This window comes from Equus asinus, chromosome 22 (assembly GCF_041296235.1).
Source record: "Equus asinus isolate D_3611 breed Donkey chromosome 22, EquAss-T2T_v2, whole genome shotgun sequence".
In the NCBI taxonomy this organism is placed as follows: Eukaryota; Metazoa; Chordata; class Mammalia; order Perissodactyla; family Equidae; genus Equus; species Equus asinus.
In genome coordinates, this window is record NC_091811.1 from 16,636,563 (window position 1) to 16,655,059 (window position 18,497).

The 18,497-nt window shown below is 44.2% G+C and overlaps 1 protein-coding gene across 3 annotated transcripts in view; it reads left to right on the top strand.

The window, feature by feature from the left end:
- Positions 1-8,848, top strand: part of GALNT8 (polypeptide N-acetylgalactosaminyltransferase 8) — a 46,063-nt gene extending 37,215 nt beyond the window's left edge. For 2 of the 3 annotated variants that reach the window (XM_014841741.3, XM_070494630.1), the window contains one exon: positions 6,590-8,848. In XM_014841741.3, coding sequence (XP_014697227.2) covers positions 6,590-6,733 — 144 coding nt within the window. In that variant the 3' untranslated portion in view covers positions 6,734-8,848. Of the gene's footprint in view, positions 1-592; positions 1,801-6,589 lie in introns of those variants that run through there. The other variant, XM_044755965.2, reaches the window with a different exon arrangement.
- The last annotated feature ends 9,649 nt before the right edge of the window (positions 8,849-18,497 follow it).

An 18,497-nucleotide genomic window follows, 5' to 3' on the forward strand; every position in this document is an offset into this window, starting at 1 on the left:
TGTGCCTGTGAACGCATCTCTGAGCATGTTGGTACTGCGTGGGTTCAGGAGTCACATTTTGAGAGACGTGGCCCATCTGGCTCAGTAAGTCCTAACTTAAAGCTACTAATCCCTTTGAGAATCTGCTCCTAGCTATGGACCCTTTCCAGAAAAACATATATATGCACCATTTTGCTTACAATTTCAGAGAGTTTTTGGATCCTAGATTAAGTCTCTTCGAGCTAGACGATATCAGGGAGAAGAAGACGGCTAAGTCCTGTCTTCCTGCTCTGAGCTCCAGCTCTAGGGAGCCACGTGTGATTCCAGGAAAGGTCGCATTCCCTCTTGTCCGGGTTGTCCCCTCTCCTCCCACCTCTTTACCAGGCCAACCACAAAGTGTTGCTCTGGCCTCAGACATTGTCTTCTTTGAGAAGCCATCTCTGACTCCATAGGACTGGGATGGGTGATTCTTCCGTGTGTTCTCGGGTCCCTCTTACAGGCCTTGTCTCACTCTCTCTTCTAGCTTCCTCCTCTCTTGCTGCTTTTCCTCACCAGACTGTGCGCTGAAGGGCGGGCTCTGGGTTTAGTTGGTTGTTTTCTCTCTGGCATCTAGCACGGTACCCAGAAGATTGCAGACCTGGAGGTCTACCTGGAGCTCTAGCTTGGAGAGGTGAACCTAGAGAAAAGATGATGCTGTCTTCATGAGGAGGAGAAAGTAGACTTCTTCAGTGTCTACAGGAGGGCGAACCGAGACTGTGGTTAGAGATCAAGAAGGCAGAGTTTGACTTAACGTAAGGGGCAGGGGGGGATTCTCCAGTAATATAACAGCTTAAGTCCTACAGAATAGGCTGCCCAGCAAGGTGGTGAGCTCACTGTCAATCGTAGTCACCAAGCACAGTGTATTTGAGCATCTGACAGGCCTAGTGTGCTAAATGTGAGTTTTTGACATCCTTAGGGGTGTCTTTTGTGTATAGAAAATACAATTACAGGTTTACTTTGGTTTAGAAAAATTAATATCCAATTTATTAAAGTTAAATTAAAGAACTCTAGTTTCTTTTAAGCTTTTATGTTCAGCTTACAAATCTCTCTCTCTTTTTTTTTTTAAGGATTGGCACCTGGGCTAACAACTGTTGCCAATCTTTTTTTTTTTCCTGCTTTTTCTCCCCAAACCCCCCTGTACACAGTTGCATATCTTAGTTGCCGGTCCTTCTAGTTGTGGGATGTGGGACGCCGCCTCGATGTGGCCTGACAAGCGGTGCCATGTCTGCGCCCAGGATCCGAACCCTGGGCAGCCGCAGCCGAGCGCATGAACTTAACCACTCGGCCACGGAGCCAGCCCCCAAATCTTATTTTATTTATAAACCTAGCAAGTTTTAACAGTCATTTTTTTTGTTTTCAATCTGTATGATTTTGTCTGTTTTGCTTTTTTAAATTTGCTTGTTGCTTTGTTACATTGGCTAGAATTTCTAGTATTACACTGAATAAGTGTGGTGAGAGTGGGCATCCTTGCTTTGTTCCCAAATGTAGGAGGAAAGCATTGAATCTTCCACAATTAAGGCTAACATTAGCTGTAGATTTTTTTGTAGGTGCTTTTTATCAAACTGGAGTAATTTCCCTGTATTTCTACCTTGCTAAGTTTTTCTTTTTATCATGAATATGAGTTGGATTTTGTCAAATACTTTTTCTGTGTCAATTGATATGTTCATGTGTTTTCTTCTTTGGCTTGTTGGTATGATGGATGACACTGATTAATTTTCAAATGTTGAACCAGTCTTGTATCCTGGGAATAAATCACACTTAGTTGTGGTGTGTACTTCTTTTCATACTTTGTTGGATTTGGTTTCCTAGCATTTTGTTGAAGATTTTTGTGTCTAAGTTCATTAGAGATAATGGCCTGTGGGATTTTTTTTTGTTTTTGGTACTGTCTTTGGTTTTAGTATCAGAGTAATATTGGCCCATAAAGTGAGTTGGGAAGTATTCCCTCTTCCTCTTGATAAATTTGTCCTGTTGACAAAAATTGCAGAATAGACCAACTTCTGGATGAAGAACTTTCTGGAAGAGATTTTATAGAAGAGATTGTCTTAAATTGATGTTAATCTTTCTTTAAATACTTCGCATAATTCTCCAGTAAAACCACATGGGTGTGGAGATTTCTTTTTCAGGAGCTTTTAAATCATGAATTGAAATATTTTTTAATGGTACAGGACTATTTAGAGTATTCATTTAGTTGATTATGCCGATTGTATTTTGGTGATTTATGGTTTTTAAGGAATTAGTCCATTTCATCAAACTTATGAGTACAAAGTTATTTGTAGCCTTTTATGTATGTATGTATGTATTTATATTGAGATATAATTGATGTATTATGTTAGCAGTGATGTATACATAATATACATAATTTATGTATATATTGCAAAATGATCACCACAATAAGTCTAGCTAACATCCGTCACCACACATAGTTACAAAAAATTTTTTTTCTTGTGCTGAGAACTTTTAAGATCTACTTTCCTAGCAACTTTAAAGAGGGTTTTACAAGTTAAGAAATTTCCTCAAACATTACAGACTGTATTTATAAATTTCCTTTCTTAAGCACTCAATTTTCTGACTTTAAATTGAATGATTCTTAGGTTCTCTTAAATGTTTCAAAAGTGTTTAGAATCTAGTAAAATTTTGACATAAAATCACAAATTTAATTATTCAATTACACATTTTTAAATTGGTGTCACAAAGCTAGTCCGTAAGACAATTTTTCTTCAACATAGCAATACTTAAAAATAGTCAATAAACACAGAATCTTTAACAAATACTACGTGTTTGATTCCCTTAACATCTATACTTTACCCTAAATCCCCTGGGAATGAAAGCTACCACTTACGCTAAAGAAACAATTACGACATCCCAAACATTTTGAAGGTTGGCTTTCCAGGAGAATTTTGGAAGGTCACTTTCTCGGCCGCCTCAAGCTGCTGGCAGAGGATGGATTTTGGCAGGTGTGAGAGCTCGAGCTGCAGGACACCAGCAGAATCGTGCCCACCACTCTGATGTCCAGGCTGGGTCTTTTTGTGTCCCTATGTCAAGAACTCCAAAAGTTAGCGAGGGAGGTGGTCATGTAGCTTATGGTGTACTGCCTGATTTTAAGTCAGTTTTAAGTGAATTGAGTATATCTAAGCCTTTCATATCCATCTTATCTCTTAGGACCACAGTTCTTTCAGATATGAAAATGATGTTTGATTGAATGTTGGGTCCCTTTGATGCTCTATTTACTTTGTAGACACAACTTACACATTCACTCTACTAAAAAGTTACCAAAGGTATTTTCCAGAATTGAGAGAGAAGTAAGACTAGGTAATCCCTTTCTTTTCTTCCAATTTCATGATCAATTTTTTGAGTCAACCAGAGGAGCTTATGACCTCTGAAGACCATAAGAGAGATAATGCCAGTGACTGAGAAGGGACCCAGTTGAAGAGATAAGACCTGTTGGAGACATCTGGAATTTGAGATGAGGAGCATAAAGCTGAAGGCAGAAACTGCAGCCTTGCGAGACATTTGGTCCTGTCCAAAACATCCACGAATGTATTTGGTCCATGCCAAATGGTTTTGAACAGGATCAAATATCAAGGACCTTTTGGCGTGGACCCAATGTCTCCGTGGATGTTTTGGAGAGGACCAAATATGAGCAGATATTGAGGGCTTTTTCATGTGAACCAAATGTCTTACAGACGTTTGGGACAGGACCAAATGTCTGCTAATTGATATGCAGCTGAAATAAAGGAGAGTTTGGGTGGAGGTCATCTTTTAGAAGTCTTCCAGATGGAGTGACAGCTCAGGACACAAAGAGCATCTCTGGGAGAGAGAGCGAGAAGGGGAGGAGTGCTCACAGTGAGGGCTCCAGAAGGGAAGAGGAAGACGCCTCTGAGGGAGCACTCTCACACATTGCTGGCGGGCAGAGTTCCAGAAAGTAATTCAGCTCTCTGTAGGAAAATCCCGGATCCTCATCAAAACCCCAAAACTGACGATGCCCCCTTCTAAGGCACTAATTCCCTTTTAAGACAATATCTTAATTTAAGAAATAATATAGAATGTAGGTCAAGATTAATATAGAAAATATCTTAATATTTATCACAACAAAATATTAGGAAAAATTAAATGTCCAACGGTAGGAGAGATTTTTGTCCATCCCTTGACCTGAACATTATATAGCCCTTCAAATTATATTCTCAAAAAGTATATTTTCAAAAAACGAATGAAATTGGAAAATGCACAAGATATAATGTTAAATTTAAAAAGCAAGATATAAAAACTGTATGTACAATGTTATCACATTGTAAGTACTTCTAATTTTTAAAGTGTTTTCCAAGTTAAAAAAAATGAGCACGTATTCCTTTTATAAAAGAGAAAAAGAAACAGAAACAAAAATTCCTTAAAAACTGCTAGATAACATCCCCCAAATAAAAACCAAACCAAAAACGTATAAGATCCAGATGAGCACAATGTAAAAGAAACGGGAGAAGAGCCTGAAGAGGTCATAAGGAATACTGCCAGCGCATACGTCACACGGAAGCAGAGAGAGAATCGACTACCCAAAAGGCCACAATAAATTATGAGAGCCAAGATTTATTGAGTACGTATATGTACCAGGCACTGGGTTAAATATTATCTAATTTAGTCCTATGTAAATCTTATAAGAGGGGTATTATCATTAGCTACTTCACCTTTGAATTAACTAAAGCACAGAGAAGTCAAATAATACTCCCAAGGTCACACAGCATAGTAAATGTCCAGAATTCGAACACAGAATCGTATCCACTGTTTGTTATTACCTCGCTGCTTGAGAAGTTTGATTCTGAAAGGGAGAAAAACACTGAATGTTGGTTGAAAAGAAGAGTTAAGGGTTTTGCCCCCTCTAATATTGGGACATTTGGATACATTTAAAGTTAAAAGAAAAGGAATCTGCCAAGAGGGAGAGCTAAAAGAAGGATATTAGACAGGCATAGTGTTTCTTGGCATCAGCGGTGGCTGCGCTCAGAGCACAGGGGCTGCTGGCAGTTGAGACAAGCTCAGGGCAGCCCCTTTGAGACCATGCATGCGCATCGCCCTGAGGATTGCTCGTGGCATTCGGGTGTGGGGCTAGATTGACTGGAAGCGTGGTCCTCTTGACCAAGTGAGAAACGAAAGCATTGAGCGACAGCGAGGGTCCAGGGTGGGGTCGGCGGTGAAGCTGCTGAGGCGGCCTGCGGAGGGGCCTGAGGCCGGCCGGCTGGGCGGACCCTCTCCAGAAGCGCTCCGGTCTGCAGGCGGGGCGAGAGGCGCCGCGGGAGTGACAGGAGGAGTTCAAGAAGCGGGAGACCCGCCCTGAGTGACCGACGACGCTGCGCGGCCGCACCCGGGCAGGCGGGGACGGTGTGGCCAGGGCCGGGCGAATTTGGGGGAGCATGGCGCTGGGGGCAGTTTGCGAGTGGACGAGATGGGAGGCGGGCGGGATGGTTAGAGGGGAGCAGGGATTTGCACGTAGCGCTGCAGCCCGCGTGATGTGCAAACGCTCGGAGGAACTGAGAGGTCAGGGCTTCTCTTTAGAGCCCCCAGGGGAGGCCGTGAACTCTGAGGATGATAGCAGAGGCCGGGCTGGATGAAGGGAAAAATCTTCGTGCAGGCACTCAAATCCATCAGGTGAGTGATCCTGCAAAGGGGTAGAGAGGGGTGAGGGGCGTGGGAGGGCGGGCAGAGGACAGGGCGGGGACAGATGGCGTGATCTTCAGTTGTTGAGCCGAGGAGACAAGGAGGAAAGACTCTTCTTTTCAACCAACATTCAGTGTTTTTCTCCCTTTCGGAATCAAACTTCTCACCTCCAGCCCCCCTGAGCTCTTTGCTCCTTCTTCCCCCGTTAGAATGGGGAGCGGCAGAGACGAACGCATGTGTACTGCACATCCTTCACGTCAGCACAAGATGCTCAATAAATATCAACCCACATTTTAACCCTAATATTGACTCCAAACCCATTTTATGGATGAGAAAATTGAGGCTTAAGTTAGGTGGTTTGCCCAAGGCCTCTCTGTGGTGGAGCAGGGATTCAACCCAGACTCTTTAGCTCTAAAGCCCGTAATAGTCCCAATGTAAGCCTTGGTGGAGCCCCCATTGCAGGAGAGGCAGGAGCTGCCCTGCGCGGGGGAGAAACAGGCTGGACCTTCCCGGGCAGTCCTGCCACAGAGACGCACTGAGGAGCGAGGGGGAGTCCTGACGGGTTTCATGGGCTCGGGGGTGAAGACGCAGAAAGGAAAGTCAAGTGGAGAAGGGCCATGGTTCTTCAAGATGCGTCATGTCTTGCCACTCAGTACTGACCAGGTGCTTCAGGAGAGGCGGCTGATAGCGTGGGAACCCAGCACAGCATCGCTTCCTCCCAGATCTGCTGTTAGTTTGCTGTGGGGCTGGGCAGGGCAGGCACTGCGTGATCTAATTTACCCTTTGCCTCGTTTTCTCCTCTGGTTGACTTGCAGAGGATGGAGGGCCCCGGCAAGCGTGTCTCAGCACAGCAGAGCTAGTAGGAGCAGGGAAGGTGAGATGCACTACGAGGGCATTTCAGTACCTTGACTCTGTCTCTCCTCCCACCCAGGGAAGAGCTGTCATAAACAGAGCCACTAAACGATGTCTGGAGATGAAGCAGGACACCTCAGGCGTCTACGGGCTTGTGCTGCGGACCTGCACCACACAAGTGTGGACAATACAGTACACTGTCCGACACTGGGGGTCAGGCTAACATCTGCGATCCTCAGAGAGCCTGGATTTGGGACACCAGTTCTTGCCACAGGAATGGGCTCTGTTCTCAATGCTGCTTAAAGTGGGAGAAGGTGAGAGAAAGAAAAGATGCCTGTGTGTGTTTGCTGTGACTTCAGCCTGCAACACACAGGATGTGGGGAGGTGAGGTCTGTGCCTGGTCAGGTCGTCCCCGCTGGGGAGGGGTCAGATGCCTCACCCCCAGCTTCCCTTGGAGGGTCATGGTATACGTCAAATGCCGTTCTTGGAAATTCCTTGAAATAAACGCCATCATCTTGCTGTTACGTGGGGAGAGAACTAGAAGGATGGAAGTTTATCTTTAACTTCTACCAACGCTGTTTAGTCTCATTCCTGACGACTACCGTTGCCATCTGCCCCACACCTCCTCCCTCAGCTCATCTGCTCGGAGACTCTTCAGACTGCCTGGGGCTGCTCCACGGAAGAGGCTGGGTCATCAGCAGCCCAGCAGCATGACAACCAATAGGAGGCACCAATTCTCTGGCAGCGTGTTGCTGCTTCTACTTCCTCTTTTCTGGACTGTCTTGAAAGATGCAGCAATAGACAAGTAATTTTAAAAAATCCCTCCCTTCCTCCCCCCACAGCAATTTTATTTGGATTACCCAGTCTCTCCCGAAGAGATTTCAGAGGCCGAGGGTGGGAGAGAACGCACCTCTGCTGATCGCAGCTCTGCACAGAGCTTAGAGAGTGGGAGAAAAGTCCAGATGCGGCAGAATCTTTCTCTAAGTAGCTTATAACATTTAATAGACTTGATTACCTATTTCCTTCTGCTATCCCTGCAAATTATGGAGAAAAAGAGGCTTGAAACAGAAGGGCATCACTTACTGGGACACAAAGAAGGGATTCTAGGCAAAAACTTAAAACCACAGCCCTAACTGCTGTCCACTAGACAAATCCTTTCCCCTAGCTGGTGAGTTGGGAAGATATGTCTAGGGCTGTCAGTTTTGACAAGGTCATGGAGGTTGGTGGGCGTGGGCACTACGGCGGGAGAGGAGGAGGGATGGCCCTGTGTGTGTGTGTGTGTGTGTGTGTGTGTGTGTGTGTGTGGTGGGCTCACCCTTCAAGTATGTGCTCACAGGGCCCCTTCTCCAGATGGCTACTTTTTCCTCTTAATCTCACATCAGGGCTACTTGGGTTTAATTCTGGGAATCGTTAGGGTTCCTTCAGGCACCAGGCAGGCAAGACACTGATAACTTATCACAGAATTAAGTTGCCTAAGAATTTTTGAAATAAGCATTTAGGAGTGTGCAAGTCATAAGTATACAGCTTGATAAAATCTTCACAGTGACCACATCCATATCAAGAACTAAAACGTTACCACAGATAAGAGTTTATGATGAGAAAATTAAGGAACAGGATAAATGTTAAGCAGATGTATAACTAACTTCTAGCTTCTGCCTGGCAAATTGAAGGGAAAATGCGATTCATAGCAAAGTTTTTTAAAAAGCGTATACTCAATGGAAAAATGGGCAAAAGACACAATATCCTTCAACATATGAAAAGATATTTAACCTCACTCATAGAGAAATGCAAATTAAAATTGTACAAAGATCATTTTTCCCATAAACTGCTGAGAATTAAAAAGTATGCCAGCACATTCTGCTGGCAAAGTTGTGGGAAACAGGCACTCTTGCACTTTGATGGTGGGGATGCAAACAGGTCTAAATTACTTCTGGAGGGATTTTTGGCAATATTTAAAAATACTATATGTACACTTTCTATTCGTGCCAGTAATTTCACCTCTAGGAATTTATACTTCCCCAAAATAAGAAAATACTATGTACAAAGTAATTATTTGCAATATTGATTGTAATTGTAAGATATTGGAAACAAAGTGTACCCTCAGACATCAGAGAGTGCCTGAATACATCCACACAGTGGAGTACTACGCAGCTATAAAAAAGAATGAGGAGCATTTCTTTGAACTGATATGGAGTGGTTTCCAGTGTGGAAAAAGGAAAACAGCATCTATGGTATGTAACTTTTAGGTAAGAAATGAGGGGAACATATATATGTATCTATTCATTTCTGCAAAATGGCACATAAGGATAAACCAGAAACTAATGAGATTGGTTACCAATAGATGTTAGTGGTGGGGACTAGGGTACAAAGGATTGGGGATAGGAACAGGATACAAGTGATGCAGCGGGACGTCTCTGAAAATATACATTTTTTTCTATAATTTAAGCTTTTGGAACCATGTCATATTTCACATGCTCAACACGTAAATACAGAAAACCAACAAGGATAGAGGGAAACTCAAAATAGAGTCCAAACAAAAGCAAGTGACCTAACTATATTTCTCTGTTTTAGATGAATGCACACTCACTCTGAGCACAGTCAGCATCCAGCATTCAGACCTTGGTTTGTAAATATTTTCCATTAAAAAGAATTAGGGATCCTTGGAGAAAGAGCTGATTTTAAGGCTGAGGGGCTGGCACATTTTTCTATGCTGGAAAATAAAGAACTGCTCAAAGAATTATAGCATGTCATAAACTACAGCAGCCAGGTTCAAAGGGCTCCCACTGGCCAATTCTAGGACAATTTGAACATTAAAATAAATAATGATTGCATTATATGCATTATAAGTCATAAAATAAAATAAGAATCTGTGAGTCCATACCAATAAATGAATTGATGGATAGATGAATGAATAGACAGGTAGAGAGAAGGGAAAGCTCTTTTTCATAGTAGAATGCCAACTGAAAAATGCAGGAAGAATTATGGAATTAGAAAGTTATTCAGCATATTCAACATAGTTAAAATTGTTTCAGGCAGGAATCATCAATGGATGTTAAAACTAATGGCTGATGCGAAACAGGGTGTACTCATAGCATCACAATAACTCCCAGAAGATATTTATTAACTACAAAGGGAAAATGTAGTTTCATGGTGGAGAAAACTGGCAGATAACATCCTAACCAGTGATGAACATTAACATCACCAGTTACTGGACAATTGGACATCACGTGCGTCCTGATATGACACACTGAGAAGAATACATCGTTGCTACAGTGTTCCTGCCCCAAATACAGAACCTGAGTCTATAATCTTGAGCAAACATCAATTAAACCCAAATTGAGGGGCACTCTTCGAAATAGAATGGTCTGTATGCTTCAAGAATGTCAAAGTCATAAAAGACAAAGAAGTGACTGAGGAACTGCCCCAGACTAAAGGAGACTAGAGACACGACAGCTAAGTGCAGTGGGTGAGCCCGGTTTGGAATCTAGCCCTGAGGGGAAGTTTTTTTCCTTTGGTTATTAAGGACAGCAGGGGACAACTGTAGAAATTTAAATAAGGTTTGTTGATTAGACAATAGGACTGTATCAATGTTATTTTTCTGATTTTGATCATTGTAGTCTGGATATATAAGAATATGAGAATGTCCTTGATTTTACAAAATACACACTGGGTGGAGTGGGGGATGGGACATTATCTCTGAGATTAGATAGATAGGTAAGTAGATAGAAAGATAGGTAGATAGATGGACAGACATGGACAGACAGAGCAGTGGATGGATGGATGGACAGATGGGCGAACAGAGACAGACGGATGGAGCAGACAGGTGGATGGAGCAGGAAATGGTAAAACAAATGTGGTGAAGTGACTCTGGCTGAAGGGTGAAGGGTATACAAGGATTCTCTGTACTGTGTTTGCAACTTTTCTGGAAGTCTGAGACTGTATCAAAATAAAAAGATTTAAAACAAGATCAAACAAAAAATGCCTGTCTAGATGTACATTAATATCTCTTCCTGCTAAACAGCAGCCATCAGCACTAGCTACTTAATCTAAGCTGGTGTTCCTTACTCTTTAAGAAACCTGTGGTTCCCTCCCAGTCTTGGTTAGGATGGCAGAAAGCGCCTCGGGCTCGCCCGTTTCCCCAGAGGTACTAAGCTTCCTCCAGCTGCTCTGATCTGCAGGGCGGCCTGTTAGTTGTGACAAGGAAGGTGTCAATGTGCTTCCCTGGCCCTGAAACCACCCATCCCTTACCTGCCTGTTACTTGTCCAAAGTGCAAAGTGGCATTCTGCTTCTCTGGTCGCTGTCCTCTTGCACCCTGCCCTGGGCAGGACAGGAGAAGGTCCTCTGGGCGACTGACTTTAGTCCAGTCAGGAAACGGTTCCCTTGGTAACCAAGTTAACTGCTCACTGACTCCTCTCTCTCTCATTTTTTGGAACATTGCAGATCTACTGTAAGTTAAAGTTACCTTGTAAACAACAGCGAATATGACAAGCATTAACTAGTCAATGATCTTGGAGAACAAGGGGTTGTAAAACGCCAACAGAGAAGTAATTCTGTGTTTGCCCCCATGAGTTGAATATCTGGGACCATGGTCCTGCCAGTTCCTTCCCTCTGCTCACATGGTGAGAATCCCTGGGGTGTCTCCCAGTGTCCATTTCTCTCCCTATCCCACATTACCTCTGGGTTTCCTGATGGCCATCCCTGATTTGCTCCTTCTGGGGCCAGGAGGAGAAGCCAGGCCTACAAGCAGCCTGAGACCCCCCACTTCTCTCCTTTCATTGGCCCTGAAGGGGCAGGCTAGTTTCCTCTTTTCATGGCACCCGTCCAGAGCTAAAGTTACCGTTGGCTCTGCTTGGTTCCCCCCAAGTTCCCACAGAAACCCCAGGATCCAGCTTGTATCCTCTCCTTATTGCAGCTGCTTCTCTAGGATTCTGGCACTTTTCCAGAGGGAGATGGGCCTAGAGACCGGGGTGATGCCATCATGTCCCTGGTTGTCCCTTTTCTCCAGCCCCAAGCATCATCCACACCAGGCTAGAGCAGCCCGATGCTACCTTTAGGGTGAGGAACTTCCTCATTTGTGCAAAATTTAAGAGAGGAAGGGCTGAGGGCTGTGTCATAACAAATTGAGATTCTAGCTGTTTAAAAGTTAATCTCTTATAGAGTCCCTTTATTGTACTTGTAATCCATTTTTACAGTAAGAATTGTGCTTTTAGCTAATTTTCTAATTCTGAGGAAATTTGTAGGTCATTTTATAGAGATTAAGTGAAATAGAGTTAGGCCAGTACTGTCAGGTGAGTAGTTATCGCTGGAATTGGTGGATAAAATCAACCTCTCATGACTTTAAGTTGTTAACTTATAATTTTAACAACCACAATTTTCTCCTGCAAACATTTTAACAAATGTAGTTTCAGGGAGTAAACTTGTCTCCAGGTCACAAGTCTACTATCCTTGGAACTAAAAAACGCAAATCTCTCAATGTTACTGGAAAGCTGTTTGGCCTCCTTAGCAAAAAGACCTAGGCAGAAACTCAACTTTATGACAACAAGAGGAGAAATACGTATAGCTTCAACCTTCATTGATGAAAAACAGATGTGTCGATATTCCCTAATATTTTCCTTCTCTCTCTCTCTTGTCTTCTCCAAGCACCTTGTCAATCTTCCTCCACTCTCTAAAGGTTCTTCGTTAACTACTGAGTGAGGCTGTTGGCTTCTGCTTCCAATATATTCTCTAGCCAAGGCTGGAGTGAAGGAGATGAGTTGATGCTCTCCTGATGGCACAGGTGCTTTGGGCTGGCTGTAGCCCCAGGTCCCCGATATTCCTCCTGCATCAAGCTCCCTGCTGCTCCTTCCAGAGCGCCGGCGGGGGGCCTTCCCCACGGGCCTGCAGCACATCTTGATGGGTGTTTCATAGGAGAACTCCTTCCCAGCATTGCTGGGGAAATTTCTGTGTTTTTACAAATTCAAATTCCAAGAAAAATTACTTGAAAAATGAGGAAAACGGGAAAAGTTCTATAATTCTGTGAGAATTAAAGCTTTGCAAGTAACACAGAGATGTTACTGGTTTGAAGGAATCCACTGATGTCCAATGAAATGCAAGAACAGGAAACGGACACACACAGAGAGTACGAGGTTGAGGGTGATATTTTCTAAAACTAGGACAGGAACCTGCAGAAAAATGGCAGTCACAATCTACTCAGTTGGTCATGCATATAGCAACAGCTGTGTTGTAAGTGTGTATTTGTGACTTTTCCTCTCCTGGTGAGCAATTGTTGCAAATAAAAAATACATATTAAGTTTTTATGTCTAGTGTACTTTATACAAATCTTATGAATGGTGTTCCAAAAAGTAACAAGTTTTGGGAGCAAAGTAAGTCCTTAAATTGACAATTTCAACATATGATTCTGACTAGTGCTGTTAATCTAATTAACCTCTTAACAGGAGAGCCAAATATTACGTTATTTGAATACTAGACAGTAACGTTTGCTGGCATTTTCTAGTGTTTGAATATTTGCTATAGACTAGAGTTTTTCTAAGTATTGTTGTTGTCATTACATGCCGTCAAGTTAGCTCTGACTTCTGGCGAGCTTATGAACGAGTGATGTCCACAGTGCCCTGTCGTCAGCAGCCCTGCTCAGCTCCTGGGGACTCATGCCCGTGGCTTCCTCTGTGGAGTCAGTCCATCTCACATTTGCTCTTCCTCTTTTCCTGCTGCCTCTACTTTGCCCAGCATTATTGTCTTTTCCAGAGAATCCTGCCGTCTCATGTTGTGTCCAAAGTAGACAGCCTCAGTGTTATCATTTTTGCCTCCAGTGGTAGTTGAGGCGTAATTTGCTCTGGGACCCAGTCGTTCGTCTTCCTGGCAGTCCAGGGCATCTGCAGAGCTCTCCTCCAGCACCACATTTCAAATGGATACACTGTTTTCCTCTCAGCCTTCTTCACTGTCCAGCTTTCACACCCGTACACAGTGATTGGGAATACGAGGTGTGGACAACCTTGGCTTTGGTCTCTAATGACCCTTCCTTACACTCGATGATCTTTCCTAATTCTTTATTGCGGCCCTTTTGAGTGTCAATCTTCTCTTGATTTTTTGGCTGCAGTCTCCATTTAAATTCATGACTGAACCAAGGTGAACAAAGTCTTTAACAGTTTCCGTGTCTTCCTTGTCTACGTTAAGCTGCGTAGTTCTGTGGTCGTGATCTTCATCTTCTTGATGTTCAAATGCAGGCCTGCTTTGGCTCTCTCTTCTTTCACTTTCATCAGAAGTCATTTCAAGTCATTGCTACTTGCTGCCAGTAAGATGATGTCATTGCATATTTTAGATTGTTGATTATGTCTTTTGCCAATTTCCAATTTCCGCTCCTTCATCTGAGTCTAGCCCCGTTTTTCGTATGCTATGTTCTGCGTAGAGATTAAACAGATGGGGGAATAAAATGCACCCTTCTCTGACACCTTTGCCTCTAGGAATCCATCTGTCTCTCCATAGCCTGTCCTGACAGTGGCTTCTTGTCCATAGTACAGGTTAGGCATCAGGACAGTCAAGTGCTGAGGCGCGCCCCTTCCTTTCAGAGCAGCCCAGAGCTTTTCATTATCCACACAGTCAAGGGCTTTCCTGTCGTCTGTGAAGCATGGACTAACCTTCTGAAACCCTTGGGAGCGCTCTAGCAGCCAAGGAGTAACCACAGTTAGGCGTCGTGTGCCTCTCCCTTGTTGAAATCCAGCTTGGACAAAAGGCACTTCTTGCTCCATCTGAGGTCAAAGCCTTTGCAGCACCTCGAGCATCACTTTACTTGCACGGGCAGTCAGAGCGATGGTCCCATGGCTGCTGCACTCCTTCGCATCTCCTTTCCTGGGGATCAGGATGTATACTGAGCGTTTCCAGTCTGTTGGCCATTGTTTTGTTTTCTGTATTTGTTGGCATATTCTTGTTAGCATTGTGACAGATTCAGTCTCTGTGACTTGACATAATTCTATCAACATCCCATCTACCCTGGTGACTTATTTCTTCCCAGTGCTTTCAGGGCAGCTTTCCCTTCACTTTCTAGAATTACGGGTTCTTCCTCAGAGGAGTCTTATTCAAAGGCATCTGTCATCCATCGTGCCTTCTGTATAGACCTTCAGGACAGGGTTTCCACCTTCCCCTGTTTTCTCCTGATCAGGTAGTCTGCTTCCCTCTTGGCCGTTCAGCATTCGCCTTTGACTTCTTGAATCTTCTGAAAGAGACCTCTCGTTCTTCCTCTTGTTTTCTTCCATCCCTTTGCGTCGGCCATTATAGTGGTTTTCTTTATCTCCGTGTAACAGGTGCTGAAAAACTGTGTTCAGGATTCTAACCCTGCCTTTGTCACCTTTTACTTTTGCTTCTTGCCTCTCCTAAGAATTTTTAGTGTTCCTTCTGTCATCGATCTCAATTTTTCTTTTCTTTTTACTCGGGGGGTTGCCTTTTCATGTTCTTCCTTAATGACATTTCTGGTTTCAGTCCGTAGTTCTTTTGGTTCTCGGTTAATGAAGTCTAACAGTGCCAATCTGTTTTCATGTGAACTTTAAATTCATCAGGAGTGTTGTTTACGTGAGATTTTGGCACTACAGTTCTTGTGCTCTCCTTCAGCTTTACACTGATGTTTGAAATGAACAGTTCGTAGTCAGTACCGTAATCTGCTCCCGGTCTTGTTTTGGCAGAGAGAATATAGCTTCTCCAGCTCCTGCTTCCAGTTATGTTCTATATTGGTATCTGGTGAAATCTATGTAGACAGTCTTCTGTTTGAAGCATGAATTTGCAATGGACAGATTGTTGGCCTTGCAGAAATCCATGAGCTGGTCTCCTGCTTCATTTCTGACCCCTCGTCCAAATTTTCCAATGACGTTTGATTCTGCTTTATTTCCTACTTTTGTGTTCCAGTCACTTACAATTATCAACATGTCTTGTTTGGATGTATGATCAATTTCTTCCTGGATACTTGCATAAAAACTTTCAGTTTCATCTTCTCCAGCATCTGTAGTTGGAGCATAGACTTGGATGATGGTTATGTTAATAGGTTTTCCCAGAAGCCTGATTGATACTGTTTTGTCAGACCTTGCATCATAGCCCCTGACTGAATTATTATATATTGTATAATATCATATAGTGTAGCCTGAGCTACATCATGCCTCAGCAATAGAGCCACTCTGTTTCTTCTGAGTTTGTCATTTCCAAAGTTTGTCATTGTCTGACAGTGTCCCATTTCCGTCCATTTTAGTTCACTAATGCCAAGCACTGCAATGTTGAAACGTCCCCTGTCTTGCCTTACAATTTCCAGTTTACCTTGGCTCGTGCTTCTCACAGTCCCTGTTCCCGTGGTGTGTGTGGTACAGCACCCGACTTTCCTTTCATCCTTGTGCACTCCAGCCGCCAGGCGTCCTTCCGGCTTGAGTCTGGTCGCATCGTTAGCAGCAGTGCCAGTCATACCTGTTCTTTGCTCTTCCCCAGGAACAGTTTGAGTGCCCTCAGGCCTGGGGGGCTGATCTTCCAGCTCCATCTTGTACGTCAGTTTGGACTGTCTCATCTTAGGGTTTCAAGGTAAAAAAAAAAAGTTTAAAAGAAAGAGAAAAAGAAAAAAAAGGAACACACTGCAGTGGCTTTTGGTTTTTGTTCCTGAATCCCAAAGACAATATCTGTGGGGAAACCATTGGGAATATGTCCTAACATTGTTGAAACCTCCTGGTGGTCTCCCTCGGTGTATTGCTCCGGGTTTCCATTAAACGATCAATCAGACAGATTTCTTCCAGGTTTTCTTTTTTAAAATTTTGTTCTTTTTCTATTTTTTTGGAAGTTTTTTTTTTAAATCACTTTATTGAGGTATAATTGACATGTGAAAAGCTGCACATTATTAACGTGCACAACTTGATGAGTCTGGGGATAAGCTTATTTTTGTGAAACCATTACAACCATCAAAGTTGTAGGGACATGCATTACCCTCTAAGTTCTCTCTTGCTCCCTTTATTATTATTAATTTTTGTAGTAAGCAAACTTCTTGTAGGTTTACCTCTGAGCCAGCTTTTAACTATACAATATAGCATTGTTACCTAAAGGCACTATGCTGTATTGTTCAAGAACTTACTCATCTTCATAACTAAAACTTGTACCCTTTGACCATCACCTCCCCATTTCTCCCTCCCCTGACTCCTGGCAAACACTGTTCTACTCTCTGCTTCTGTGAGTTTCACTATTTTTAGATTCCACATATAAGTGAGATCACACAGTATTTGCTTTTCTGTCTGGCTTATTTCACTTAGCATAATGTTCTCTAGTGGGAAGAAGGACCTGGCCACCCACTTCTGAAAACGTTGGCCATGAAAACCCTATGAACAGCAGTGGAGCATTTTCTGATACAGCACCAGAAGGTGAGAGGATGATGCGAAAAGACCAGGCAGGGTTCTGCTGTGCTGTGCACAGGATCGCTGGGAGTGGGAATCGACTGGACGTACCAACCACAAGATGTTCCCCAGCTCCATCCATGTCATCACAAATTTTCCAAGTATCATTTAAAAACGAAAAATAGCCTTTAACAAAATGAGTTCCCAGGCAGTCTTTTCTTCTTGTGTCTGTGTGTGCACGTGCCACGTTGGCTGTGAGAGCTGTGGCTGGGTGGACAGCAGCCCAGACAGTGTCTGGTGGGACCCTACGGGGTGGGACACAGGGGTTCTCACGATTGTGACAATCTTCAACAATTAGTTCCCAGGGACTTTTTAATCTTCAGGAGCTTCTCTCCAGGGCCAGAGAGTTCTGCTGCTGATGGGTTTACTGAAGTAGGGGTGGAGAACAGGTACTTCCCCACTTTCCTCTGATCCATGGAGGAAAATCTAGGACTGTGGGTGCAATAACAATGGGAATGAAAGGAATCAAGAGTAGCTCAAACCTCTAGCACCATAATCCGTTGAACCTCTTTCTTTCCAAAGTCCCTACTCCAGCCCTGTGGTGGGGTCCCCTCCCTGCCTGCTGGAATCTTCCCTCCCAGATCACCACAGGGTGCAGGGAGTTGCAGCTTCTGCGGTACAGAAGCTTTGCGCAGAGGTGCTCTGCATTCTTAGCCTTGGGTCCTACCACTCTCACGTGGGTTTCTCCTCCCCAGTTGGAGCCCAACGCTGGGTGCTGGGCATGGCTGCTGCTCTGGGGGCTGGTGACCTGCCAGTCTTTGCTTTGCCCCCCTGGGCTGGAATACTTTGCTCCCAAGTTGCCCAGCATGGATTAGGGTACAGGGGAGGTGGACCGAGGGGCAGAAAAGCACTGGCTTGGCGGCAACAGGGGTGGTGGCTGCAAGGCCAGTTTGGGTGATGGAGGACACTGCAGGATGGGTGTGGCTGCGGTGCCCAGCAGTGTCAGCAGTGGGACCCACGTGCCCTAGGACTGAGTCCATAGGACAGCAGCTCTTGCAGGGTGACAGAAGGGGCAGCGTGCACAGGGGATGATTCTGGCCTCTAACAGCTGCTGCAGGAGGGCCCCATGGTGCCGGGTAGCCCTCTGGAAACTCTGTCAATTGTGGTAGATGCTCAGTGTGAAAATGTTGATGGGTAAGGCAGGGATGGCTGTGAAAAAGCCCGGAGAAGAGGCCTCTGTCTGTGGCTGCCACTGCTTTCATTCCCCTCCCTGAGGAAGAGCTCTGGCTTTCTCACTGTGCCTGAGGCTTCCTTTTCTCTATCCTCAGATGTTAGGACCTGTGCCTCCGGGATTAACTCAGCTCCAGTGGAGCCGGCACTGGCTGCTATTGATCAATGAGATAAGCTCCTCTTGCACTTCTTTCTGTTCAGTCAGCAGCGAGCAATAGGAGGTCTTTACTGATGAACACTGCCTAATGGACTTGTCATCATGGACAGGCTGTTTTCTAAGGAGGGTTCTTCTTTGGGGTCCTACCGTAGGCCTAAGGATCCTGAGAAGAGCTCTATAAAGGGAGTAAGGTCCCCACCTATGAGACTCCATTTTCTTCCTTGAACTCTTTGGGAGCAGGGAAGATTTCTTAAGA